The following is a 27,699-nucleotide window of genomic DNA, read 5'->3' as shown; positions in this document are numbered from 1 at the left end:
GCAGGGCATGGGAAGGCCAGGCCAATGACCAGGGAAGCCCCCTCACGGTGTGGGAAGGCTGCTCGCTTGTGGAGGAGGGCCTCGCAGGCGCTTCAGAGAGCTTCGGGCCCATCAGCACTGGAGGGCGAGGTCCCTTCATCTGGTGGATAGGACTCTCCGGCCCAGAGGGGTTCGGTCCTTTGTCTAAAGTCACCCAGCTGGCTGGCAGCAAGATTAGGACTGAATAACAACGTTCACCTTTAGAACTTCAGCCCTTTCAAGGAGGGATCGAGTCATTCTTTGTCCTATCTCAGTGTCTGGCACACAGAAGTCACCTAATAAATGCTCAGTGATTGACCTTCCCACAGTTTAACATCCCCCCCCCCGCCCCATCTCTACGTGGAAAGAAAATCCCTGCTGTCATTTTGTGGCCGAGGACCAAATACACCTCCAGGGACACCAGCTTCCGGATTTCCTGCAGAGGCCTTCTGTCAGAGCCAGCCCTCCTTCAGCCATTTCAGCCAATCTTTGGTTTTTGTTTTTTTATTTTTTTGGTGAGGCAACTGGGGTTAAGTGACTTGCCCAGGGTCACACAGCTAGTAAGTGTCAAGAACTCAGGTCCTCCTGACTCTAAGGTTGGAGCTCCATCCACTGTGCCACCTAGCTGCCCCTTTGGCCCATCTTCGGTAAACCTGACCAAGAATGGGTCCCCATTCCCTCGACTGTTTCTCTCCCAAGATGCACCCTAATTTCTTCAGGGAAGGAATCGTAGGACTGCTCGCTCCTGCTCAGGGGCCTCTGAGGTCCTTGTCATCTCTGGCATGCCAGGGGCAGGACTGGAACTCTGGACTGGGGATTCCTGCTCAGCACTCTACCCGGTGCTGCCCTCACAGAAGAATGAAGCTCAAGGTCCCATTCTTACCTAAGTCCTAAGGGCTAAATGATTGACCCACTCCTTGGAGCAGGGTCAGGCAAGGTCCACTTTAACCTAAAGGCAAAGGGCTTGGCTCCTTCCCTGCCCCCTCTGCATCAGGCAGGCTTCATTCAGAGGTCCCTGAGCTTCCTGAGGGGGGACTCCAGAAGGCAGAGGAGCTCCTCTTCCAAGGAACATCCCCGTGCCCCCAGGAAGGGCGCTTGGCCTGGGGGTGGGAGGTCCTCCCATTGCAGACGGGGGAGGCTTCTGCAAAGTGGGGCAGAGGGTAGGGGCCAACCTGCAGAGGCTTCCCCTCTCAGCCCCTTGGATGGATCTCCCAACAACCAGCTGCAGGTTCCTCCCAATGGTGGGATCAGCACCAAAGGGGAGACCCTGCAGGTGGACCCTGAGGGCTCTGCCCCTTCTCGTGGGTGGCAGCACTTAACTCTCTGTCTCCCAAGCTCCCGGATCATTTCTAGGCTGTATGGGCCTGCAAGGCAGGGACCAAAGTTGGTGCTGATCCTTCGGGCCCCAGCCCCAGCTCCATCCCATTCCAGACAACAATTCTAGCTGCTGAGGCCCTCGGGGACAGTGCCAGGGGAGCGAGGGAAGGGCAGGGTCAAGGCCACGGGCCTTGGCTCTGGTGAAGCCCCAGGAACCCTCTGGGGCCAGCAGCACCGACGTATGCTGGGCCTGCACAGCCAGAAGAGAGCTGCCCTGGAAGCTTGGAAAAGCCCCTCTGGGCCTCACTTTCCTCATCTACAGAATGGAGAATTGGACCAGATGACCTTGAAGGTCCCGCCCCCCAGCCAAGCATGCTAAACTCTGGGGCAAAGCATAAGTCTTGGATCTGATTTTGTCGGTGGCCCTGACTTGAAAACCCATAGACCCCATCCATAGTATCACCTAAGCCTGGGATGGGGGTCTGGACCTCACCCCCTCCCCAGGCGAAGCTGACAGAGGGGCGCCAACCATCCCAAAGACTTCTGGGACAGTGCCGCCTCAGACCCCAGATGGAAAGGAGCTCCCTCCCCCTTCACACAGTGACTGAGTGGCTGGCTCTCAGCGGTGGCCCCCAGCCCAGCTAAAGTCGGACCCACCCCCTAACACAGGGTCCGTGCTGCTCTGTCGGGACCATGAGGACAGGAGGCTTCTGAGGCCCTGTCTAACTGCAGGGCTGGCTTTCTGCTGAGCCTGCCACAATCTCCAGGGGCCTGCTCCCAGGTACCAAGCTGCGGGCTTCATGTCGGCTGCTTGGGCAAAGCTGACTGGCCCCCGCGGGGACCGTGCCCCAGGCTCTGGTATTGCCGGTGTAGGGCTCAGAGGACTGACCAGTCCAGCAATGGCTGGACCTAAGGGTGAAGCTTCCCCTGGGGCCAGAGGCCAGCAAGCAGTACCTCTGTTCAACCCTCCTCCTTCTGCTCACAATCTCACAGCCATCTCAAGCTCCTGGGCTAGGGCTAGGAAGGTATGGGGGCCAGCCACCCTGCCCAGGGCTCCTGGAAGGGCCCCGGGAGCAGTGGTGACCCCACAGGAGAGGGCCTGGGGGTGTGCCTAGGGCCACTCACCTTGAGGAAGGCCAGGGAGGGGCCACCTATCATCTCTCTCCCTCCCCCCTGCTCACTTGTCCACACATTCCATAAAACCAACTACCCAAAGTGGTCATTGTGCCAAGGGTCCCCCTCAGCCCCGAGATATGCATCGCACTCATTTGGCTCCTGTTCTCACTTCTGGGGCCTAGACTCTGAGATGGAGCCAGTCTCCTCTGCCAGCTCCCAGCCCTCCCCTGAGAGGCCTGCTGTCCCCCGGCCTAAGGGCCTAAGGAGGTCTGAGAGAGCTCAGATTGGGCCACAGATCACAGCTGCAGTCTGCAAGGTCGCCCAGAGCTGAAGGGGCTCTCCAGCACTTCAGAACGAAGCCAGATGGGAGGGGACGCTCTGGATGAGCCTTCAGGGAGGGGCCCTGGGCCCTGAGACCAATGAATAAGGGCAGGAGCTGAAGAACACTCCCCTTCCACCCCTCCCAACCCCGGCCTGGGCACCTGCCTACCTCCAGCTCAGAGCTGATGGAAGACACCTCTGAGGAGCTGGTCGAGGACACCTTGGCGTGGATGACCTGGATGGGGGGGTAGGCGGGCGGCTCCAGCAGGGATGGGGGGGCTTGGAGCAACGCGTCCCTGGTACCTGTCTGGCCGTCCCCTGGGAACCTCGTGGTGCTGCAGCCTACCTGGACAAAGCACGGACATGGAAAGTGTGGAGAGGCCTGGGAAGGCTGACCAAGCCTGCTTCTCCCTCAGTGTCTCATGGGGCGTCCATGAGAGAACATTCATTGCGGGGTTGGTGACCCAGGGGAATCAGCGAAAGAGCTGGAAGGGCCCCAACCTCCCCATCTTACAAAGGTGGAAACTGAGGCCCAGAATCCTACAGCTGTTAAGTAGCAGGGCCAGGATTTGAACGCAGGTTCTGTGTCCCCCAGTCCAGCACCCTCTCCACTGCACCACACTTCCTCCTCCCTCCCTTCCCCCTCCTCCTCCTCCACCTCCTCCTCCTCCTCTCCCTCCTCCTCCCCCACTCCTTCCTTTGGCCCCGGGCAGCTCATGTGGCCAGGCAGCTGAGGGCAGCAGGAAGGAGCCCATGCCAAGCCGGCTCTCACTGAGAGCACAAGGCACCTGAAAGCTGAGCCGGGTGGCCTGGGGCACAATGCTGACTCGGAAACTTAAGCCGGGCACCGTGGGGAAGGAAGGAGGCCAGGCGCCTGTGACTCAGCGACTTTGTGGGCTCAGTTACCAGCTCTCGTCCTGGCAGCTGCCCACACCCAGCCCTGAGTGCGCTCCTGACCCTCTGAGGCGGCCTTCAAGGTCAGCCAGGCTGCTGCCCACCCCACTGGGTCTGCCAAGGGTTACCTCTGCTCTGCTGGGAACCCAGGCCGAGGATGGGGAGATGACCTCCTCATGAGCCCATCCCAGGGCCCAGCCACTTTTGGTTTTTGAGTGAGGCAATTGGAGTTAAGTGACTTGGCCAGGGTCACACAGCTAGTGAGGGTTATGTGTCTGAGGCCGGATTTGAACTCAGGTCCTCCTGACTCCAGGGCCGGTGCTATATCCACTGCACCCCCTAGCTGCCCCATCGGCCATTTTTTGTCAGGATATTTTCCCCGTGGGCCTTAGTTTCCTCCTCTGGAAAGCGAGGGGTTGGCTCACACAGACTCTGAAGGCTTCTCAGGTCCATCTCTTTTCCTTTCATTCATAAATCCTGCCTCTGACATTGAAAAGCTGGGCCTCTAGGAGCAAATCACCCCCCATCCCTGGGGCATCCTCAGTTTCCATCTCTGTAAAATGAGGCCTGTCTGTGCCACGATGATCTAGAAATCCCCCCTGGCCTGCTGTCTGACCATGGACAGGTCACTTGAGGCCTCGGTTTTCATGTCTGTAAGCTGAGGCGGTGGAGCAGGGGGCCCCTCTGGCTCTGCTTCTGATCCTCACACCTGTCTGGGAACCTCCACCCTATGGGCTCCCCCTCCACAGGGCATTTGGCAAGCCTCCCCTTCCCCCCTCCACATCTGTGCTGTGATCAGTATTATCAGTACTGATTCGGTGTGCTGAGCAGATTTGCCCCCAGGAGGGGAATCCCATGTGAATGGCTGGTACTACCAGGCCCTGGACCACACAACTTTAGAAAGGGGAGAGGCCTTTGAGGCCACCTAGTTTGGCGGCTTCCACTTTTCAGCTGAAGAAACCAAGGCCTGGAGAAGGTGGGTGACTGCTCAAGGTCGACATGCATTTATTAAGCACCTACTATGTGCCAGGCACTGGGCTGAGTGCTGAAGATACCAAGAAAAGTCAAAACTCTATTCCTGCTCTCAAGGGGCTCACATGCTAATGAGGAAGAAAGGCAGGAAGAAAGAAGCATTTATCACAAAATACCTACTATGTGCCAAGCCCTGGGCCAAGTGTTTTGCAGATACTACCTCATTTGATTCTCTGGGAGGTAGGTGCTACTATTATCCTCATTTTACAGTTGAGGAAACTGAGGCAGACAGGGGTTAAGTGACTTGCCCAGGGCCACACAGCTAGCATCTGAGGCAGGCTTTGAACTCAGGTCTTTGTGACTGCAGGTGCAGCACACTCTGTGCTGGGCCACCAGCTGCCCCAGTGCCAACTGAGATCAGTGTTCTCATGGACCAGGGAATCACACCACCCTCCCCTCATCTCAGAAAGGAAAGGGCAGTTCTTTTCCTAATAATGTCTCTGCGCCTCGCGTTCTACTCTGTCTTGCCCCTCAGATCATGAAAGAGCCTCAGGGTGAGACCAGCCTGTAGGTGACTGAAGTTGCTCTGGGCCTGACACCTTGGACAGTCCTTGAGGGATGAACAAGGGCACAGGCCTTTCCTGAGGGACCCCTTCGAGCGAACAAGCAGCAGATGCTTGGCCATGCTCCATGCCAGGTACGGGGCATGTTTCAGGACCCCTGGGGCTGAGCCCTCCAATACCAACACGCACGGTAGGAAAACTCTCAGAAGGGCAAACAAGGGCACAGCCAGACCTAGCAGGTGGCAGGCCAGGCTCTGCCCCAGGCGCCACGTGGCAGGGGCACTTCCTCACACCCACCCCATCGCACATGGTAAACACCTGTCACCTGGCCAGGAGGCTCTGGCTGCCATGGCCACCTCCGGGGGTCTACTCCCCCCAGGGAAAGCTGCCCTAATGTGTGCAGCATCCCCCAGGACTCCTGGGGTCAGCCGGCACTCCCCTCCCATCCATAGTCAGTTCAGCCCTCATCCAGATCCTGTCCTCTTCTCCTCTGCCTCTCTGTGCCTTCACCTGGTGATCAGTCTGCGATGAGAATTCTCAACCCTACTTATCCCACTTTCTCTTTTAGCCAGCCTTGCATCTCCACCTCTTTGAAGTGCATCTTGGACCCCTCAAATGGACCTCCTGTAGACAGCTTAAATTCAACATGGCCAAATCTGGACTCAGTGAGATTTTCCTAAAATCTCCTCCTCTGCTTGGCTTCCCTATTTCCTATTGCACAGTACCACCATCCTCCTGTTACCGAGGCTCTCAGCCCAAGGGTCATTCTCGACGACTCCTTCCTCTCTCTCTCTCACCCCACCCCCACATCCCAACATTGCCAAGGCCCCTGCTCTCCTGATCCTTGCCCTCATAGCCTCTCACCTGGACTATGGCGGTAGCTGCTGGGGAGGCGGGGTCTGCCTGCCTCAGTCTCCCCCTCCTCCAGCCCATCCTCCACTCGGCTGTGAAAGTGATCTTCCTGAAACACAGCTCTGAGCATGTCACCCTTTCTTTAATAAATCCTAGAATTTCCCTGACTCTTCCAGGAAAAAAAAATGTCTTCTGAAGTTCTTCATACCCCGGTCCCTTCCTGCCTTTCCAGTCTTCTTGCTCCTTCTTCACGTTCCTCCATGTACTGTCATGTACTGTTTGATTAAGTGACCCCGGTCTTCTCAACTCCGGACTTCCTTTCTTTTGACCCTCCACTTCCCCGTTCTTCAGCCTCCTCAACTCCCACGGCCCCTATCTTCGGCCTACCCCAACTGTTCCCTGGCCCAAATGGTAACTCTCTCTACCAGTCCCTCCTCAAATTCATCCTGGGACCAGCTTCCCCCTACCTCGCCTGTCCCCTCCCTGGCCTGCACTCAGCAGCCCTCGTCCCTCAGCCCCCTTACCTCCTGCACATGTTCAATGGTCAGTTCCATGTAACGGCCAATGGCCGCCATCTTCTGCAGATACTTGGTGTGGGGGAGCATGTGGAGTGGGACCCAGTTGGAGTTCTTGAAAGGGAAAAGAAGGGGGAAAGGAAGAGCACAGAGTGAGGCAGTTGGGAAAGTTCACTGAATCTAGGATTTCAACAAACACTCTTGTTTTTCCAAAATCAATCACATTTTCCCTAGACTCGTCCTAGTTTCTTCCACTGCTGTTCAGCTATTTTAGTTGTGTCTGTCTCTTCATGACCCCATTTGGAATTTTCTTGGCAGAGGTACTGGGTAAGCTAGCCATTTCCTTCTCCAGTTCATTTGACAGATGAGGAAACTGAAGCAAACAGGATGAAGTGACTTGCCCAGGGTCACAAAGTAAATGTCTAAGGCCAGATTTGAACTCAGGAATTTGAGTCTTCTGCCTCCAGGCCAGGTCCTCTGTGCACTATGGTGCCCCCTAGTGGCCATAATTTCTTCCTACAGTATGCTAAGTTGGGGCATTAAGAAAGAAAAAGCTAAAAGCCTTCATCCACCTGCTGGTCTTCTGTCCTCGGGCAGGGCAGCCCAGTTCCCTCATCTCCATGCCTCCCCAACCCTGCTCCTTCCCCACCAAAGCCTGCCCCAAGCTGCCCCCTTCTGCTTTGCCCTCCACAATGAACAAGCCTTCCCCTTCTCATCTCTGCCGGAGGCCGCTTTCTCCTGCCAATGTGGCAGCCTGTGGCCCCTTCCCAGGACAGGTAACACTTTCTCTCATGCCCCTGACCCACTGGGGGGGGGGGGTCAGACTATTCCTGCTTCCCGTGGTCACTCCAGAATTCTCCCCTTCCCCCATCCCTCAGCAATCTCTCCCCTTCTGAGGTCCTCACTGCCCCAGTTCTCAATGTCTCACTCAACCCAAATCCCGGGGGCTGTTGTCTATCAGCCACCCGGGACCTTTTCTGTTCTGCCTCACCGAGTTTAATGCCTGGCTCCCCGCCAAACCCTGCCCTCACACTAGGGACTTCAGCAAACATGTTGTCACCCCCTCAAATGTCCTAACTTCCCATATCACCAGCTGACTTTGGGTGTCCCAGAGGCACAGCAAACCCAGTATGTCCCAAATGGAAGTCCTGAGGCCTTCCCCTCTTGTGAACCTCACCATTCCTGCCCATCCTCACAGCCACCCAGGCTCACAAGCCAGGCATCCCCCCAACTTCTTTCTCTCCCTCTGCCTATGATCCAGTCTGCTGCCTGCTGCTTTCCTTTGCACCTTCACAGCATGCCCAGTATTGACCCCCTTCTCCCCATTCACGCAGCGTCCAGCTGGTTTCAGGATCTTGTCCCTCACTCTTGGGTGACCACAACGGCCTCCCAGACCGGTGGGTCCGCCTGGCTCCACCTCCCCCCACTCCAGCCCAGCTTCCATTCGGCAGCCAGAGTCTGGCCGCATCACCCAGCCCCTACTCAAGAAACTCCCGTGGCTCTGTCACCTCCAGGATCAAACAGAAAACCCTGATGTGGACTTTGAAAGCCTTGGAGCCTACTTTAGAGGCCTCGAGGCAGCACAGCCAATAAAGTGCTGGGCCTAGAGGCAGGAAGGCCTGAGTTTAAATCCAGCCTGAGATACTTACTAGCTGTGTGACAAGTCACTTCAGCTGTCTACCTCAGTTTCCTCAGCTGTAAAAGGGGACAATGACAGCAACTTCCTCCCAGAGTTGTCATGAGGATCAAAGGAGGGAGCGATGCAACGCTCTTAGCACAGGGGCGGGTATGTAGAAGGTGCCATATAAATGCCCAGCCCTTCCCCACCTGAGGCCCTCTCCATTCCAGTCTTCTCATGCTTTCCTCCCCTCTGCACTCTACAGTCTGGCCTCGCTGGCCTTCTTTCCGGGGCTCCCACAGAGCAGTCCGTCAAGGCCCATGCTCAGAATGCTCTGTCCCCTCCTAACTGCCCCTCCCCTTCCACAGGAGGCCTGTCCTGGTCCCTCCCCACCGATCCCCCAGCTCGAGCCTTCTCTTTTCAGATTGCCTCCCATTCACACGTCCTGTGTGCCTGTCCCTCCTCCAGGGCAGGGACAATATTTTGGCCTTTTTTTGTCTCCTCAGTGCTTACTCAGCACAGCGCCTCACATCCAGCAAGTGCCTAATGAATGCTTGTTGACTGAGGGAGGCTCACTCGGAGCCGGGAGCGCCTTCTCCCAGATCCCTGTGAGAACTGGCAGGCCTCTGGCCACCCCGTGAATCACGGTGGGCATCAGAGAGGAGGATTACACCCTGCCCAGCAGCCACACTATCCCACGTGAGCCAGTTTCCTCATCTGTAAAGTGCCGGCAAACCTTACTACCCAAGGCAAGTGTGACACATGGTGGTAACTACACTGGAGTTCTCAGGCTCCTCCTCGCCCTGTGAGCGGCTCAAAGAGTCCAAAGGGATCCTGCAGCTCAGAAAGCGCGGTGACTGGCCCTGGTCCCACAGCCAGGGTCCGAGGCCCAAGACCAGCCTGGTGTCAGCACAGACCTCCCCCCATCGCCCGCCACAGGTGAGGAAAGAGACCTTTTCCTCCTCCACCTCTTCCTGTCTGTTGTCTTCTTCCCTTTCAGCGAATGTCAGGAGGGCTTGCATGTCAGGGGTCTCTGTGGCCTCAATGGAAAATCCCAGCACTCGCCTCATTTTGCTTTGCACCACACAAGAGAGGAAAATAAGCTGAGATTTCAGAAGTTAAGGGCATACAGCTCCCCAAGAGGATGGCTCCCACAAAACTCGGAAGCCAAGAATCCACCTTGGCCCACCATTCAGTTATTCAACTTCAGACCTTCCTTCTGGGAGGTTTGCCTAAGGTCAGAGATGAAGTCAAGGGCCCAGTGGGGACAGGGAGGAGGCAATCCTTGTCCCCTGACTCCTACGGCAAATGTGAAAGGAGGAGGGAGGGACAGAGGAAGAAAGGGGAGAGAGAGAAAGAAGAGGAGAAAGACAGATGGAGAGAGAGGAGGGAGAGAAATAGAGAGCAGGAAGTGATAGAGGAGAAACAAAAACAAACAGGAAAGGGAGAGAGAAAAGAGAGAGGAGAGGGAAAAGGGAGAGAGACAGAGAGAAAGGAGGCAAGGAGAGAGACAAACAGGAGAGACAGGTGGAAAAGAGAGAAACAGAGAGATACAAAGAGAGGCAGAGAAAAAGAGGGGACAGAAGGGGAGAAAGAGAGAGGGAATGCAAAGAGGAAGAGGGATGGAAGGAGGAAGAGTGAGTAAGGGAGGTAAAAGAGGGGACTCAGATAAGGGGGAGGGAAAGGGATGGGGCAAGAGGAGCTGGGCGGAGGGGGAAGGGAGACACATCCGCATGCTTCTGCCATGGAAAAAGGGATGACTCACTTGGTCATGATGCACGCCTCACCTGGGCGATACTTGCAAACCCCCGGTGTCCCGTGCGTCCCTGGGCAGCACCACAGACGGATGCTGCCCACAGATAATGACCTTTCCGTTAGCTCTCGGGATCCTGGGGTGAGGCTGGGGAGGGCGCTACAGCATCAGTGTTCTTGGCATCAGGGAGAGGTCGAGGGATGGCCAAGGGCTGTCTCCAACCTACAGCTGCCAGCCTGTCCCACCCCGGGGCAGAGACGGGAGGGAGCTGTCCAGATCCTTTTTCCTAACGGGTCCCACAGATCCCCAAGGAGGGCGTGCATCTGTGCTGCCAGCCCTGGCCTCTCTGTGGGCAGACACAAGGGCCAGGAGGGCTCAGCTAGGGAAAGGATACAGCAAGGTCAAGTGTGGAGGCGCCCAGGGAGATGAGGAACCAGGGAACAGCACGGAGCAAGTATTCAGGTTGCCGATCATGAGCCACAATGGCAGAGGTGTAGAGAAAACCAGCCAGGGCCGAAAAGCCCCTGGCCCACAGATGGAGGCACGAGAAGGCTTTCCCTTGGCACTGGGCAAACGAGAAAAGGGTTAGGAGCGGGACACCTGGAGCGCTCAGGTGCTTAGCTACAGAGCCTCAGGGAAGAGGGCTAGGTGCCAGGTCTGCTTACAACATGTGGTGCAGGTCGAGTCTTTGTCAGTGGGGAAGCCTGAGGCTGGGGATGAGAAACATTGAGGGGACAAGATCTTTCTGCTCCTTCTTGTGCTCCACCGGGGCCATTTTTGGGAGGAGGATAACAAAAATAAACAATAACACACCCATCATTGTCCTCAGCCTGCCCAGCATCTCCCCAGTCACCCCTCTCTCTCTCCTCTGTCTCTGTCTCTGTCTCCACACCCCAGTCCCACCCCCAACCTGCTCCAGTGTCCCTAAGTTGGGGCAAAGCAGCGAGCGCCTTGAGGAAGAGGGGGAAACCATGGGCACCCATCTGGGGTCGCAATGTTCTTTCCACCGACCTTTCCCAGGGCCCCCTTTCTTTTCTGAGAGTCCAGACCTGGGATCTACAGGCTCATGGACTCACTTATCCCCACTCATAGGCTCATCCGCTAGGTGGCGCCATACACAGAGGGTTGGGCCTGGAGTAAGGAAGACCTGGGTTCAAATGTGGCCTGAGACACTTATGAGTTGAATGACCTTGAGCAAGTCATTTAACCCTGTTTGCCTCCATTTCCTCATCTGTAAATGACAATAATAACAGGGCTTTTGTGAGAAGATGAGATCCAATCTGTGACGTGCTTTGCAAACCTTAAAGCACTAGACAAACACGTGCTGTTATTATCCCTCTAGAGCTGGGAGGATCTGGAAGACTTCAGTGCAGCCCTTCACTTCACAGATGAGGAAACTGGGGTCACTCAGTAAGTGCTGAACGAGCCAGCGCCTCCCACGGAGGACGTGAGGGCACAGATGCAGCAAAGCACTGCCTGGCCATGAGGGATGCCCAGGAACGCTTGGTGGCCAGCTGGGGGCGGGGGCTGGTGCCTATGTTTCTGTCTCATCTAGGCTGAGGGGAAGGAGAGGAAGGGGGAGAGGGAGAGACAGAGAGACAGAGAGAGAAGAAGGAGGAGGAGGAGGAGAAGGAGGAGGAGAGAGAGAGAGAGAAGAAGAAGGAGGAGGAGGAGGAGAAGGAGGAGGAGGAGGAGAAGAAGAAGGAGAAGAAGAAGAAGAAGAAGAAGAAGAAGAAGAAGAAGAAGAAGAAGAAGAAGAAGAAGAAGAAGAAGAAGAAGAAGGAGGAGGAGGAGGAGGAGGAGGAGGAGGAGAGGAGGAGAGAGAGAGAAAGAGAAAGAGAGAGACAGACAGAGACAGAGGGACAGAGAGAAAGAAGAGGAGGGGGTAGGGGAAAAGAGATAAGATGTGTGTGTGTGTGTGTGTGTGTGTGTGTGTGTGTGTGTGTGTGTGTGTCTAGGGGTTGCAGAGGGAAGGGTTAGGGTTAGGGTTAGGGTTAGAAGGATGCTGCTAGAACATAGTGGTGATGGGTGGCCAATGAGACCTCACTGACATCTAACCAGCCAGAGAGGTGAGGTCACAGCTTCACTGCCCCTTGTGAGAAAAGGATAGGAAAAGATTCCCTGTCCCGACCTGATCAGCCCGGGCAGGGACAGCTTCCAGGAAGCATGGGGACCAAAGGAAGGGCCCTGGCTACCTTATGGCCTTCTGGAGCAGCCTGACTGTACCCCCTGTGGGAGCTGGGGTTTCCCTTGCAAATGAAGGAATCTTTTCTGGACTAGTGGTTCCCAAGGGTCCACAAATCTGTCAATGAACCCAAATACCATCTGCAGATGGAGCCAGCGTTTACTAGCTGTGTGACCCTGGGCAAGTCTCTTAACCCCAATTGCCTAAAAAACAAAACAAAAACAAGATGGAGCCAGCATGTGGCACACTCAGGTCTGTGAGCCATGAGTTTTCAAACACAAGTGGGATCTCAAAGAGTCCCCAAGTACAAAACCCCTTCCCTTGAGTGTGCCCTCACTTAATGAATGCTGCCCTCACTGCCACCGCGGCTGCCACCGCCCCAAGCTGACATTTCAATGACCCTTCAAGGGGCACCTTACACCCACCATCTCATTTGAGGCTTCTAAGGGCAGTCTCTATGGTTTCCTATCATCCCCATCTTACAGAAGAGAAAACTGGGGCAGCTAGGTGGCGCAGTGGATAGAGCACTGGCCCTGAAGTCAGGAGGACCTCAGTTCAAATCCGGCCTCATACCAAACACTTGACACTTAACTAGCTGTGTGACCCTGGGCAAGTCACTTAACCCCAATTGCCTAAAAAAAAAAAAAGAAAGAAAAGAGAAAACTGATGCCCAGAGTGGCTTAGTGACTTACAGTCACATAGCTCCCAAGCACTGGAAGTAGGATTCGAACTCTAGCCTCTAAGCTTTCCACTCTTTCCCCTAGGCCACAGGGGTTCTCATGGTACAAATGCTTTCATGTGTGAGTCCTGGAAAGTTTGGATGTATAAAAAAGAGGGCTCATCCTCCCAAGGCAGCAGAGTATTCTAGAACCCAAGGGTGTGGGTTCAAATTCTGACTCTGAGGCTCCCTGCCAGCGGGATGAATCATCTCCCCTTGGGGGCCTCAGTGCCTTCCTCTGTAAAATGGGGTGACCTTTCCAGTTTGAGATTTCAGATGCCCTGACTGTTTGAGCACTTCCTGAGGCACTGCCCAGGGTCCTCAAACCTGCCACTGAGCCCTCTCTCCCATGATCTTATGGTAGCCTTGTCCTGCCTTCCCATTCTCTGGCAGGTCAGCTAAAGGCTGGCCCAGCTGTGGACAATGCAATGAGCCTAAGAGGGGAGGAGAGGACGGTAGCCACTCCCGCTACAGGTGACCCAAGGCTCATAAGCACGTTGTACCTCCTTCCTGTTAGGAATGCAAACGTGATCACTCCATTTTACAGAGGAGAGAACTAAGCTGGGGTGGGGGAGAGTGGAAAGTGACTTGGCCGGGGTGGCCCAGCATGGGTGTGGACAGCACTTGTGTCCTGCCATAGGAGCCCATCACACCAGCATGGTTGTCCCACTAGATTCTGCCAACTGCAGGGCACGTCAGGAGCTCACATTCACCCTAAACCCAATTCCTCATGCTCGCGTCAGTAAAAGTCAGGTTGGGCCCAAAGGCCCCCAAAGGCTTTCACTCACGTTGGGGCCGTGGGCCAGGGCATCCTCAAAGCCCTCCCCGCCCTGGGCCTGGCAACAGTCAGTGATAGATTTGGAGGACAGGAGGGGTCTCCCAAAGACAGCATGGCCCCTTGACCTTAATGTTGTCACTGGCTTGTAGAGGGCAAGAAGTCATAGGCCTTATGGGCCTGGCCCAGCTCAGCCTCCTACTGTAGCCTGGCCCTGGCTCATAAGATCACAAGAACCCAAACTGGTCCCACACAAGCAGGTCAGAGGCGGGCCAAGCTGCTCTGCTCAGGCCACAGCTAATAGGGAAGAAGGCACCCAGGAGGTACCCGCCTCCTTGGCAGACCCTTCTGCTCTGGTCCTGACTGACCAGTGTTCCGGGGCCTGTCATTAGCTGTCCAGGCTGCCCATCCCCCACAACGGACCACTGGCTTTGTGACTGTTCCCTGTCTGGTCTGTAGCTCCTCTGAGCCAGGGCCATGTAGGGCAGACATGTGGCTCACAGAAGCAATTTTTGCAGAATGTCCCCGAGGAGGCAACGCTGCTACCCTGCGCCGCCCTGGCCCAAGAGGTTCTGTCTCCCCCAAAGATACTGCCTCGGATGTGCCCTCACTTACGATTTTAGAGAATGAAGGGATTCGGGAAGTCCAAGAGACAATCAGGCCAACCCCTCCCAGCAGGTAGCCAAGGGCTTCTGGATTCTCCTGGGAAATCAAACCCAAAGACATTGTAAAAATCTCAGCAGACACATCCTGGGGGGCACATCAGGAGGTCACATTCAGGGCGGCACGTCATGGGCTCACATCCTGGGGGGGGGCATGTCAGGAGGTCATATCGTGGCGGGGGGGTTGGGGGAGAGACAACCTGCATACCACTAAGTGCCTAGAAGATAGTACCAGAGCCAATGAAGACAATCAGGAAGGGGAAGGCATGCACAGGGGAAGGCACTGGGAAAGAGCAGGAGAGGGGATTGGAGTTGAATCGTGAAGGAAGCTCAGGCAGCCAGGAGGCGAAGGAGAGGAAAAGGACTTCCAGGAGGTAGGTACAGCCAGTGCAAAGGCAGGGAGACCAAGAGTCCCATCTGAGGTGCACCAAGAAGGCCCTCGCAGCTGCAACCTTGGGTCTGTGGAGGGGAGCAGAGTGGAAAGACCGGCCAGCGGCAGGAAGCCTGGCTGTGCGGGGCTCCTTGAGCCACACAGAAAACCTTGTGTTGGGTCGTCGAGGCAGCAGGAGCTCTGCAGTTCGTTTGGAGGGGGCTGGCGCTTTGGGAAGATGCCTCCAGCAGCTGGGGGGGGGAGGGAGTCGGGGGGGGGAACAAACCCCTGCCAGCCCTTTGGCATTCCCGGTACCTGCAGCACACTTCCCAGAAGCCTTCTCTGTGCTCCACGGAATTCCAGGGCGGCTGGAGCCGGGGGAGCCAGGGCGAGCCAGCCAGTGCCCACCCCCAGGGGCACAAGGAGGACAAATATGCCGGCCCGGAGTTTCCTCCTCATCCTCTCCCGGGAGCATCTGCCTGCAGCAAACATCCAAACCCCACTTTGCTTCTGGACGAGAATGTCCAGAGAAGGCACAGCCTCTGAGCTGAAGGGGCCTCCGGAGGTACTTTGTCTGTCTCATCCCTGAGCAAAACACCCTCTCTGCACTGTCCTGCCCAGGGATCCTCTGCTTGAAAACTTCCAAAGACGGGGAACTCACTACCTGTCAAGGCAGCCAAGGGTGTCCCTTTGGGATAGCTCTCCACACAGGGAAGTTTTTCCTGATCTCTAGCCTAAGTCTGCCTCTTCGTAACTTCGCCCCATTGCTCTGTCCCCTAGGGCCAAGCAGAACAAAGCCAGCCCCAAATCCCTGCAGAGCCTTCAGAGAAGATGGCTCTTTGTGCAGAGGGCAGAGGTCCTTACTGGCTCCAGGAGAGCTGGGACTGTTGGTCTCAGTTTCCTCACCTGTAAATGAGGGGGCTGGTGTAAATGTCCTTTGAGATCCCTGCCAGCTCCAGATCTATAACTGCATGCCCTCCAAGGCTCCTTTTCTCCAGATAAATGTCCTCGGCCCCTCATGGGCAGGGACTTGAGTTTCCTGAAAATCCTGGTCACCTTGCTCCACATATACATCCTAAGACATGTCACTGGAAAGGAATATTGCCAGTGGTACCTACCCAGGACAGAAGACAGTGGGACTGGCCTCAGATCCCCAAAGTTTCCTTGGCTTGCAGTCCACCACCATCCTCAGATCTTTTTCAGATGAGCTGCTAACCATGCTTCCCTCCCTCCTCCATCTTGTATGGTGAAGTTCATTTTGTTTTTGACCCAGTAAGAAGCTGAACAGGAAGCAGGGATGTCTTGAATTCTGTGTCTGAAATCTCTGGTCATCAGGAAGGAGAATGCTAACCCTAACCCTAAATTCACTTAGCAGGAGCTGACTTTTCACATGCACCCTCCCCCACCTCTCACTTCGGAAAGATGGAGAGTTATCGATGAGCCACCTCTCTCCATACTGGGCCAGTACAATGCCCATCAGCAGGTCTGATGTTGTTACTCAGGGAATGGTTCCGGACAGCTCTCCAGCCTTTTCTTTCTCGGTCTCACTTCCTTCATCACTCTCTGGCCAAGCTCCCAATCCTGAGACCTGGCCTGCCTCTGTCCTAGCTGCTCTCAAGACTTCTTCCCTCCAATCTCTCATTCTCTGCTTTATTCCTTCATAAATGCATTGTTCAGTCATGTCTAACTCTTTGTGACCCCATGGACCACACTGTCCATGTGGTTTTCTTTGCATTTTCTTCTCTAGTAGATTAAGGCAAACAAAGGTTAGGTGACTTGCCCAGGGTCACACAGCTGGTAAGTGACTGAGGCTGGATTTGAACTCAGGTCTTCCTGACCCCAGGTCTAGTGCTCTATCCACTGAGCCACCCACCTGCCTCTTCCTTCATGAAGCACTTCCCTTGTGAATTGATCCAACCATTCTGGAGAACAATTTGGAACTATGCTCAAAGGGCTACAAACTTGGTCATACCCTTTGACTCAGAAACACCACTACTAGGTCTGTATCCCAAAGAGATCAAAGGAAAAGGAAAACCATCTATTTGTGCAAAAATATGTGCAGCAGTTCTTTTTATAGTGGCTAAGAGCTGGAAATTGGGGGGATGCCCGTCAGCTGGGGAATGGCTGAACAAGTTGTGGTATAGGAATGTGATGGAATACTATGGTGCTACAAGAAATGAAGAGGGTGGTTTCAGAAAAACCTGGAGAGACTTCTATGAACTGATGCAGAGTGAAGTGAGCAGAACTAGAACATGGTACAGTGAAGGATTGTGAATGACTTGGCCTTTCTCAGCAATACAACGATCCATTACAGTCCCAAAGGGCTCATGAGGAGAACTCTCTCCACCTCTAGAGAAAGAACTGATGGTGTCTGAACACACACTGAAGCATGCTTGCTTTCTTTCCTTTTTTTTTTTGGCTTGAGTTTTCTTGCACAAAATGACTCACACGGAAATGTTTTACATGACTGCACATCGTATCAGACTGCTTACTATCTCAGGGAACAGGGAGGGGAGGGAGGGAGAAAATTTGGAACTCCCTGAATATGGACATGGCACAAATTTGTCTTAAGAGAATTTCTTCTAGTTGTGATTGTTGAAAATAAAAAATGCATCTATTCTAGTGTGCCACCATATAATTTATAGCATGATAAGGGAGTATTACTAAAAAGACCAATTGTTCCACAACTAATCAATTTATGCAGCAGCAGAGAATTACATTCCTCTTGGGAACACTTTCTAAGTCCTTTTTTGTATCTCAATCACAATATTTTCTTTCTAAAAAAAGGGGAGGGGATTGCAGCTTGGAGGTGCAATGTATAAACTGAGCCCCACTTGGCCCCAGTATGAGCTGGCCTTTCTGTGGGCTGTGTGACCTCTGAAGTCCCAGAAACCTAGGGACCACAGTCCCATCCCTCCCCTCCCAAATGGGATGATGGAGCATCTTCTCTGCCTGGTGACTATCTTCCAGATTGTCCTCCATGAAACCTCAGGGCCCTAACACTTCCTGGCCTCAGAGCTCAGAGCCATGGTCACTTCAAGGCCTTCTTAACAATGGTAGGCTTTCACTCTCCCTGACCCAGCCACGCGCCCTTGGCCCCGAGGACCCAGGAATGGCCAGGGAACCACCCTCTCCCTGCATAGGTGACAGTCCCCACACACTCACCCAGCTCGGGCTTAATCTCAGAGCCACAGATGGGGAAGAGAAGCAATATGAGGCTGACCACCTCAATGGCTGCCAGGTAGACGCCAGTGAAGACCTGTGGGAGAAAGAGGTTTCTCAATGCTCCTGGTGCACAAATAAGTCTTGCCAGTGGTTACAGACCTTTCAAGAAGAACTTCCAACACCGCGATGTTAATAAACCAACCCCAACACAGTCCGTGTTTGTGCAGGCATTGGACACGATGACCTCTAAGGTCAGGCTCCAACTCAAATCCAGAGACTCCAGGACATTAACTGGAACAGCACCAGAAAGAAGCACTCATTTGCTTCTTCCGCGGGAGGGGTGGGAGGACTGGGGACAGAAGAAGGTCTTTCCTACACACGCGCACTATCAGGGAACAGACCAGAACCTTCATGCACTCCGTGGCACCCCTCTGGTAGCCCTGGCAAAGCGACTGGGCTTTGGGGGATGCTACCCCCTACACTGCCAACATGCCCTCATCACAAATATACACATACATAATACACACCCCCTACATCCATACACATACACACATATGCACACACAACACACACACACTACAAGAGAAGTTGGGCAGCAAAGGTCTGTTCCAACACCTACCCTGTAAGCTCATCCCTCTGTCTGTGTTTTCCCTTTTATGATCTGTGGCCTTGAGGGCTCTCCCTGTCTCTGGAACTGGATTCAGGACTGGTTGCGGCCAAAAAGATCTGTACCCCACGCCCAACCTAGGGGCGGCTCTCCCCAAATCTAATTAAGCCTATAATGTGATCATAGAATCAGAGATCCAGATCTGGAAGGACCTCTGACATCATCTATCCCTCCCCCCCCCTTACTTTACAGATAGGGAAATCAAGGCCCAGAGAGGGTGGCATGTTCAAGATGTGGAGTGGCACAGTGGGCAGGGCCTTGGATTAGAATCCCACCTGAGATACCTCCTAGCTCTGTGAAATTGAGAAAAATCCAATCTCTTGACCCCTCAGTTTACTCCTCTGTAAAATGGAGATAATATCTTCACAGGATTGTCTCAGCAGAGGTCACACTCAGTCAAACCTCCCAGAACAGGTATTCTGTCAATATTGAGACTTGGGTCCTTTTCTGTCTGAGTTTGACACCATTGGTCCAGAAGCTCAGATTAAATGGTGTAAGGCAGAGGTTCCCAAACTTATGTGGCCTACTCCCCCTTTCCAAAAAACTTTCTAAGTGCCCCCCCTCAAAATCTTTCTTTAACCTTTTATTCAACCCCCCCAGCTGCACCCGAGGCTATACCGTCCAGCGTGGGGGGGGTATGGGGGGTTCAGCCCCCCAGAGGGAATCTATGAAGCACTGAAGGTAACGTTTGTTAAAACACAATGGCGACATAGGGACATATGTATGTATCTTTTCACAAAATCTTGAAATCATTCATCAGAAATTACAAAAATTGAGAAAAATCAATCAATTAAGACGCCAGCTGGGGGTAGACTCTTAGATGAAGCCTCAGCATTGACCAAGGATGGTCAGACCGCGGAGCCCTGTCTAGCTGTGCCTGAGCCGCCGGCCACCACGTGACTGTGAAGGGTCATTGTAATCGCTATTTGACAGTCGTCTGTGCTGAGCAGGATTGCCAGAAACCCTGGGGAGAAGGGCCGTGGAGCAGCAGCACCTGAGGCCTGTGAGGCCGCAGACCAGGCTCTGGCCATGGAGAGACCACGGGTGACTTTGGAGGAATCAGGTTTGGGTGAGGGCTGAGGTCAGAAGCCAGACTGTGCGGCAGAGAAAGCGGGCCGGGGAGGCGAGAGTGCAAAGCTTCCCCGGGAACCTCCCCTTCAGGAAGAGGAAGACAAAGGAGCTGGGGGAGCTCGGCCCAGTCTAAATGCTTATTTAAAGATGAAAGAGATTTGGAGGAGTTGGTGAGCAACAGGAAAGGCCCCGGGGGACAAGGAAGGCTTGGAACGAGAAGGGGAGCTGCCAGGGGAGGGGGGGGACCGCCGGGGCAGTCGCAAGTCCACAGTCATTCAATTCCATTACGTTCAACAAAAACCGTCTGCTTAACAGAACTTGAGGTGTGCAGCCAGGGAAGTGCTGAGCTAGGGACTGGGGAGAAAGACAAGTTGAGCACTTCCCGCCCTCAGGGAGCTTACGTTCTCTATTGGGAAAACAGCAAACACACTGACAGGTCCCTATCAAGGGCATTTCCAGGTGAAGAGGCTGCTGCTGGTGGGGAGCAGGATAGGCCCCATGGAGGAGGGGGGCCCTCGAACCCGGCAGGCAGAGTCTGAGATTCCTAGAGGCTGAGGTGAAGGATGCATTCTAGGTGGGAGGCAGGGTGTGAAGAGGGTACAAAGGCATGGGGGTAGGAAACGAAGCTCTATATGAAGAGCAGAGAATAAGTCAGCTGGTTTGGAGCAAAGCACATGTCTGGAAAGATGGACCACAGTCCGACTGCAAAGGGCTTTAAAAACCAGACAAAAGCGTTCAAATGTCCCACAACCTTCCTTTTAGCATTTTAAACTGGAAACGAGGAAGGAAGGTCTGTCCCAACTGAACAGACTCAATAGGGTAGCACCACAGAGAGAAAATGGCGAACTGAGGTACAGGCAGGGATCAGGAGGGAGAACAAGACGGGAAAGGGCGCTGAGGAGGGTCTTTGTGAGCCAGAGTCTGTGACTCTCTTCTGACATTGATCCGCCCCACCTCTCCCAGTGTCACCGGATTCCAGCCCTGCCTCCTGTCACTCGGGCTCTGTCCCTGCTCTGGGGCACTGGCTTCCTCTAACAAGAGCCAGCATTTACATAGCACTTCAACGTTTGCCAGGTATTTTACAAATATCTCATTTGCTCCACAGAAGAACCCTGGGAGGTAGGGGCTACTATTGTTCCTTTATAAAGATGAGGAAACTGAGGCATTCAGTGGTGAAGTGGTTCACCCAAATTCCCCCGGCTAGTGTCTGAGGTGGGATCTGAACCCATGTTATCCCTGACCCCGGGGCCTGAACTCTAGCGGCCGCCTTCCCAAATGGGAGAGCCCAGGCCATGGAGTCAACTGACCTGAAGTCAAAACCAGCTGTAGCACCTAAGGGACCACGTGTGACCAGTGTCCTAACATGGAACCTGGGGATGACACAGGGAGTGTGAGGGATCTCCCAGGGAGCCAGTTTAAAGCACTATGAAAGAGGAAAACTTCATGAAAGTATTCTCCAGGGTGATTAGCTATGTTATAGCAGATGTGGTCCTGGGTTCAAGTCCCAACCGAGGAACACACTGGCCCAGGGAGCTCAGGCAAGTCCTCTCATAGCCCCCATGGTCTCAATGCTGCCGAGCATGTGCTGGTGAGGGAGGGGGCTTACACTGAGCAGGCACAGGCCAGGTCCTGGTGGGGGTGGGGAGGACTCCCTACACAGAGCAGGCACAGCTCAGGTGCTGAGGGGGTGGGGGGGGTTCCCTACACAGAGCAGGCACAGCTCAGGTGCTGGGGGAGGGGAATCTCTACACAGGGCAGGCGCAGGTCAGGTGCTGGGGGAGGGTGCTCCCTACACAGAGCAGGCAAAGACCAGGTGCAGGGTGTGTGCCTGTGGGGGGCTCCCTACATAAAGCAGGCACAGGTCAGATCCAGAACACTAGCTCTTACTCCATGGCTCACTCCTGGGAGGCACTGGGTGATCCCAACTCCCCACTCGGGCTCCAGTGGCCTCCTCTTAGGAGTTTCTCTGTCTGGGAGCAGAGACAAGGGTCCCTGGGCAGGGATCAGGGACTGGGCAGGCAGGTAGCCTGCCAGGCAAAGCTGGCGATGCTTCTGATATAGCTTACATCTGACCCCTGGTGGCCACTGCGGTGCTCACAGAGGGCCCAGGAGAGCCTAGCCGGTACCTGGGGCATGAGGCACCTACCTGGATGGGGAGCTGCTTGGATAGCAGGGCCCCAAAGGCATCGCTCACGCTGCCCACAAAGCGGTAAATCACACATGGCACAGACCTGTCCCGGCTGGATTTCTTGCAGCACCCCAAATAAAAACACCTGAAGAGAGAAGAGCAGACATAACAGAAGATGGGCGAGCGCCTGGCACGTGGTCCTCGGGCTTTTGCTACTGATGTGCTGTGGGTTCTCAGAGCCAGATTTGGAGGGGAAGGTCTCGGGGCTCGGAGGGGGCCCTTGTTTATCATGGTATGGGGGAGTTCTGGGCAGCCAGGGGCCTTCCTCACTTATGGACTGAAAAAGGGAGGATGCCCCAAGAGTGCCAGGTCAGAGTCTCTTGAGTCCCCCATTTTCCCTCTCTCTGTCTGCCTCTCTCCCTCCTTCCCTCTCTCTCCCTGAGGGCAAGAACTGCTTTGTCTTTGGATGAAGGCAGCTACGTGGTGCCACAGGGAGCAGGGCTTGGACCTGAGTTCAAATTCAGCCTCAGACACTTATTACCTGTGTGACCCTGGGTGAGTCACTTGAACCTCTGCTTGCCTCAGTTTCCTCAACTGTAAAATGGGGATAATAACAATAGCACTTACCTGGCAGGGCTGTTGTGAGGGTCCTGCTCCATGGTAGGTGCTATATAAATGCCTATTCCTTTCCCCTCCCGTGCCCAGCACAGGGCTTAGCTCATTGTAGGTGCTTAACTAATGCTTGTCGAGTTGTATCAGTGACCCTGCCTCGACTTCTTTTGCAGACTCTGTTTTCGGGTTTTCCCTGGGCCCGGCTGGGGCATTCGCATCACTCGTCTCTCCCCAGGCTGGGATCTGAAGAGTGACAAAGCCCTGCCTTGGGTCTGGGGTCTGCCGTGCATTGGTCGAGGTCAGCTGGAACAAATCCCTTTCGGGATCTGGGCCTCCGCTGTCTCATCTGTAAGTCCTCTCTAACAGACAGACTGAGCACGCTGCTTACTGATTAATACGAGTGAACTCCCATCTTCCCCCTCCCTTTTCTAAAAGCATCCTAGGAACATCATTATTTTAGCTGGATTAAGGCTTTGGTTCCTGTGAAAATGACAAGGCACTTGAGTCAGCAAAAAGACCGCTGGGCTTTGAGTCAGGGTCCTGGGTTTGAATCCTGGTGCTTCACACACTACCTTTGTGACCGGGGAAAGTCACCTCCCTCCCCTGGACCTCCAGGGGACATAGGTGTTCAAGCCAAGTCAACAAGCATCTATGAAGTGCGTACTGTGTGCTGGATACTCTGTTAAACATTGAGAATACAAAGAAAGGTAGAAAGTGTCCTGGCCCACAAAGTGCCCTAGTGCCCAGGGTTGCGGGTCCTGCGGTCAGGAAAACCTCAGGTCAAATCTGGCCTCACACACTTCCTAGCTGGGTGACCCTGGACCAGTCACTTTACCTTGTTTGCCTCAACTGTTCCCTCACCTGTAAAATGGGGATAACAGTAGCACCCACTTCCCAGACTTGTTGCCAGGATAAAACGAGGGAATAGTTGTAATGTGCTGGCACGGGGGTGGGAGATAGATAAATGCACCCTATTGCTAGAGACACCATGCCAACAAGCAGGCACAGTTAAGCTATGGACAGGGGAGAGGGGAAGTAATCTCAGAGGAAGGCACCATAAACGTGCTCAGCAGGGGGCAATCACTGAATGCTCAGTGTTAAGGAACACCCAGAGTCTGGGCATTTTCAGTGTCTCCCCTCTGCTGGAAGGCTCTCCCTCCTCATTTCTGCCTCCTGGCTTCTCTGGTTTCCCCTAAGGCCCAGCTAAAGTCCTGCCTACTACAGGAAGCCTTTCCCCACCAACCCGCCCTAATCCTGGTGCCTCCCTCTCTGTGGATCAGCTCCAAGCTATCCTGAATGCGGCTTGTGGGTGCCTGCTGCTCCTTCAGGGCAGGGACTGTTCAGCCCAGGAGGCCCCGGCACACAGCAGGCCCATTACACATGTTTACTGACTAACGAATCCCAATTGCTTTCTCTTTTTATTTTTAATCTTGTTCTGATTTTTATTTTTATATCACCTTCATGCTGAATCTATCTCTTGCAGGTTCTTGTGAGCTAGACCGTCAAGAGAGAATTGAAGACCCCGGTTACTTGAGGGGTCAAGGGAGGGGGGCTGGGCAATGAGAAGGCAGAAGGGGCAGGAGTGAGTGGCCAAGTCTGCCAGTCTTCATTCCCCAGTTCTGCACAGAGCTCCTGCCAGTCCTGAACCTGGTCAGTTCCTCTCAATCAGTCAGTCTGGACAGTGACCTGGCCCAGACTTAGTTACCTGTCACAGACAGGACCTCAGAGGCCATTTCATCCAAACCCTTCATTTTACAGATGAAGCAACTGAGGCCCAGAGAGGGGAAGGCAGTGGCCATGGTCACATAAGGAGTGAGGAGCTCCCGGCCTCAACTCAAAAGTCAGCCCACCTTTCCAGAGTTAGAGATGAGAAACTGAGGCCCAGAAAAGTGAGTTGCCCAGGTTCACTGAGCTCATTAGGGCCAGGCCTGGATAAGGTGCCAGGTCTCCCACTAGCTTACACTGTCTCTGCTGGCACCTCAGGTCATTCTGCTCCCCTCTCCTGTGGCATCAGAAACCACAGTTAAAGACTTGTCAAAAATCAGGATAAAGTATATATGGAATGTGAGCTCAGTGGGCAGCAGGCACACAGCAGTCCTCAAGAGCTGCCCTGCCCCCAAAGTCCAGCAGGCGGAGTCCCTCAAACATGGGCAGCTCTGACGGCTGGCCAAGGCCCCTGCCTTCTAGGGCCATTCATTCCACTTGTCTCTAGACCAAGTGGGCAAATGTGGGTGCTATTTTTGGGGCTCCCCCACACCTCGGAGGCTATTTTAATTCAGTTTTCCCCTCAAGGGCCTCACATGTCCAAGGCTGGACAAGGAGAGCAGGGCCTGGGACAGATACTAAATGTGCCGGTCTGGTTTGGTTCTCACCTCCTCTGTCTAAATCCCAAGGAGGAGAAGGCCAGGCTGGGAATAGGGTCAGGAACCCTGGTACTTCCCAGCAGGGAGGCCTTGGCTAAGTCCCTTGCCACCTCTAAGTCTGTTTCCTGCTCTTTAAAGTGACAGGGAGGTGGGGGGCATGTTGTACTTTAAGGTTCATCCCCTCTCACAATCAAGGTTATCTCTAGGGGATGAAAGAAGGGACAGGCCTGGGGGGCTGGTCCCCCTTTGCTTCCTTTTCTTCCCCCTTGATTTTCCAGTTGAATTTTCCCCTGAAAACAGTGTCTGCACGGGAGGAATGAGTTAAAGGATCATCCACTTGGGCTCTTGAAGGTCCGACTTCAGAGAAAGAAACTGAGACCCAGGCAGGTTACAGGGGTATGCCCAAGGTCACAGAGGGAATAAGCAGCAGATCTGGGATTCGAACCCAGGGCCCTTGACCCCAGATCCCACCTGCTTTCCACCTTACCAAGAGCCTCGTAGGTGTTCCCCTCCAGTCCCGGCTCTTCACTTTGCTCTCTCGGGCTTCTAGTGAGCTCAAGGCTGTTTGGGGACCAGGGGAGCCCAATTTCCCGTTCCCTCCCCTTGTCGCATCCGCTTTCCAGCTGGGAGAGCTGGCTTACACTCGCCTTAGGACCAGTCCTGAGCCGGATGGAGAACGTCCCTTGGAGAACATTTAGTCCACCCTCTCCCCCCTCGTCTTTCAGGAGAGAAAAGTGCCCGAGACTGGGTCTGACTTGACCCGGAGTCGCACAGGCAATAAGAGGCAGACTTCGGATTCGAACCCAGGTCCTCTGACCCTTTGCGCCGGACCACAAAGCCTCTGCTCCCTCCTCAGCAGCAGCAACCCTCTCCACCAACCCCCACCCATGGGACACCAGTACCCCCTCTCCGCGCCCCCCCCACCAGAGCCTCCGCCCCCCTTCCTCTCTCCCCCAGCACATTTACAAGACGTGGGCGGCGATCCAGAGCAGGGAAGCCAGCAGCCACAGGCCAAAGGAGAGCACACTCGGTCATGAGCGAAGCAGTTGGCTAGGTAGTCCCAGTCCCCGAGGACAGGAGGCGGGGGCGGTGTGGGAGGTGCGGGGGCCATCCCAGCCGCGCTGCCAGGGCGTTTCCGCGGCCCAGATCCTCCTCCGCGCGGCTGGGGTCCGAGGGCTTGGAGGAGGCGGGGGCAGCCGCAGCCCCGGGCGGCTCCCGGTCGTCCTGCAGCTCAACCTGGCCCGCCTGGCTCAGCGCGCCGGGGGCGCGGGCTCGGCCACGTCCACGGTCACGACCACAGGCACAGCCACACGACACCCCCCCCCCCCAACTCGGGGAGCGCGGGGCGCTGGCCGGCTGGCTCTGCCTGGGCAGCCGCTGTAAAGCAGACCAGGCAGGGCGCGAGCCCTTCCCGACTCCTCCAAGGCCAGATGGACAGACGGCCGGGCGGGCGGACAGACGACGACCAGGCAGCCGGCCAGCCTCGGGAATTCTCCGTGCCTGAGCAAGAGTTACTTTGTAACAATCGCTGCCTGCGGCTTCACCTATTGTTCAAGATCTGGGCGGGCGCGGAGGCGGCGCCCTCTAGTGGGGAAATCCGGGAAACGCCAGTGCCTTGAGGCCGCAGAGCGAAGGCATGGAATGGGAGGGGATGAGTCAGGCGGTGTCCCAGATATTTCTCTTCTTAAATCTCTTCAAGATTACTCTCCCACTTAGCAGCTCCCAAACTCTGGGAAAAGCCTGGAAATGATGAGAAAGGCCTCTAGTAACGATGATGCAGGCACCTAGTCGCTCATTCACCCCCAAGAGGCTAGTATGAAGAACTGAGCTTTTAGAATCCGTGTATGGGGGTTCAGATCCTGCTGGCTGCTGTGCTGCTTGCTAGCTCCGGGCACGGGGGGGGGGGGGCGAGCCTCCCTCCGCTCTTCTACCGCCCTTACCTTTCTTTGTGTCTCCAGCACTTAGCTCAGTGCCTGGCCACAGGAGGTGCTTAATAAATGCACGTTGACTTGACTGTGGCAAGGGCAGCTGGAGACAGGTTGGGAAGGGATTTAGAAGTCAGGCAGAGGAGCTTGTGTGTTAAGGCAAGAGAGTTTCAATAAAGCTTTTTGAGCAGAGTATATCCGGCCTCCCTTTGGAAGGTGGAATGGGGGAGAAGGGACTGGAGGCAGGGAGGCCCATGTGGAGGCTACTGTGACAGTGCAGGTGACAGGGAGTGAGGGCCAAAACAAGGGTGGTTCCCATGTGAGTGGAGAGGAGGAAATGAGCAAGGAAATGTGGGAGAATATTTATTGGGCACCCCTAGGAAGAGGGCAGCAGGTGGTGCAGTGGATAGAGCCACCAGGCTCAGGAGTCAGGAAAATTTATCTTCCTGAGTTCCAGTCTGATTCAGACACTTCCTAGCTATGTGACCCTGGGCAAGTCCCTTCACCCTGTCTGCCCAAGTTTCTTCATCTGTAAAATGAGCTGGAGAAGGAAATGGCAAACCACTCCAGTATCTCTGTCAGGAAAACCCCAAATGGGGTCACAGAGAGTCAGATACAACTGAAATGACTGAGCCATAAATAACAGGAAGGGACTTCATGTTTGCGCACTCCACGAGGTCATTTCAGTTCGAACGCCATCCAGGTTAACCTGTAGATTTCATTCCTGGGCTTTCCGGAGGTGACCAAACAATCCTCTTCCACACACTTGCTTTCTTGACTGCTTGAAGTGACCTGGCGAGAGGTCCTCGACGAGGCCGCCCTCCTGGGGGTCCTGGACACTGGGCAGCGTTCTGTGGGCATCCTTTCTGACAGCAGGAGTCTCTGAAGCCAGAGGCTTGTCTGCTTTCTACAACACATCTTTGGGGCCTGATCACTTCCCCCCACGGGAAGCGCCAGCAGGAAGAGACGGCCCACCCTGGCTACAAATCATAGACACCCTGGGAAAAAAAACTGGCATCAAAATTGAAAATAAAAAAAAGATTCTCCCATCAAATGCCTGTTTCCTGGCGACGTTCTCCTCAGGGCCGTCGTCTGGCAAAAGGTCTTCTGGTGAATCAA

General features: G+C 54.7%; 1 protein-coding gene across 7 annotated transcripts in view; it reads right to left on the bottom strand.

The window, feature by feature from the left end:
- TMEM44 (transmembrane protein 44) overlaps positions 1–25,521 on the bottom strand; it is a 32,550-nt gene extending 7,029 nt beyond the window's left edge. For 3 of the 7 annotated variants that reach the window (XM_078147554.1, XM_078147552.1, XM_078147553.1), the window contains exons 1-8: positions 21,699–25,521; positions 17,815–17,908; positions 14,965–15,128; positions 14,233–14,319; positions 10,334–10,504; positions 9,140–9,289; positions 6,578–6,682; positions 2,942–3,114 (exon numbers count right to left, since the gene is read on the bottom strand). In XM_078147554.1, the coding sequence (XP_078003680.1) occupies positions 2,942–3,114; positions 6,578–6,682; positions 9,140–9,289; positions 10,334–10,504; positions 14,233–14,319; positions 14,965–15,128; positions 17,815–17,908; positions 21,699–21,971 (1,217 nt within the window). In that variant the 5' untranslated portion in view covers positions 21,972–25,521. Of the gene's footprint in view, positions 1–2,941; positions 3,119–6,577; positions 6,683–9,139; positions 9,290–10,333; positions 10,505–14,232; positions 14,320–14,964; positions 15,129–17,814; positions 17,909–21,698 lie in introns of all 7 variants that reach the window. The other 4 variants (XM_078147549.1, XM_078147550.1, XM_078147551.1 and 1 more) reach the window with 2 other exon arrangements.
- Positions 25,522–27,699: the final 2,178 nt, after the last annotated feature.

This window comes from Phascolarctos cinereus, unplaced genomic scaffold, assembly GCF_003287225.1.
Source record: "Phascolarctos cinereus isolate Bilbo 61053 unplaced genomic scaffold, phaCin_HiC Scaffold_7;HRSCAF=346, whole genome shotgun sequence".
NCBI lineage: Eukaryota > Metazoa > Chordata > Mammalia > Diprotodontia > Phascolarctidae > Phascolarctos > Phascolarctos cinereus.
The sequence above is the reverse complement of the archived record's forward strand: the minus strand, read 5'-3'. Positions and strand labels throughout refer to the sequence as shown.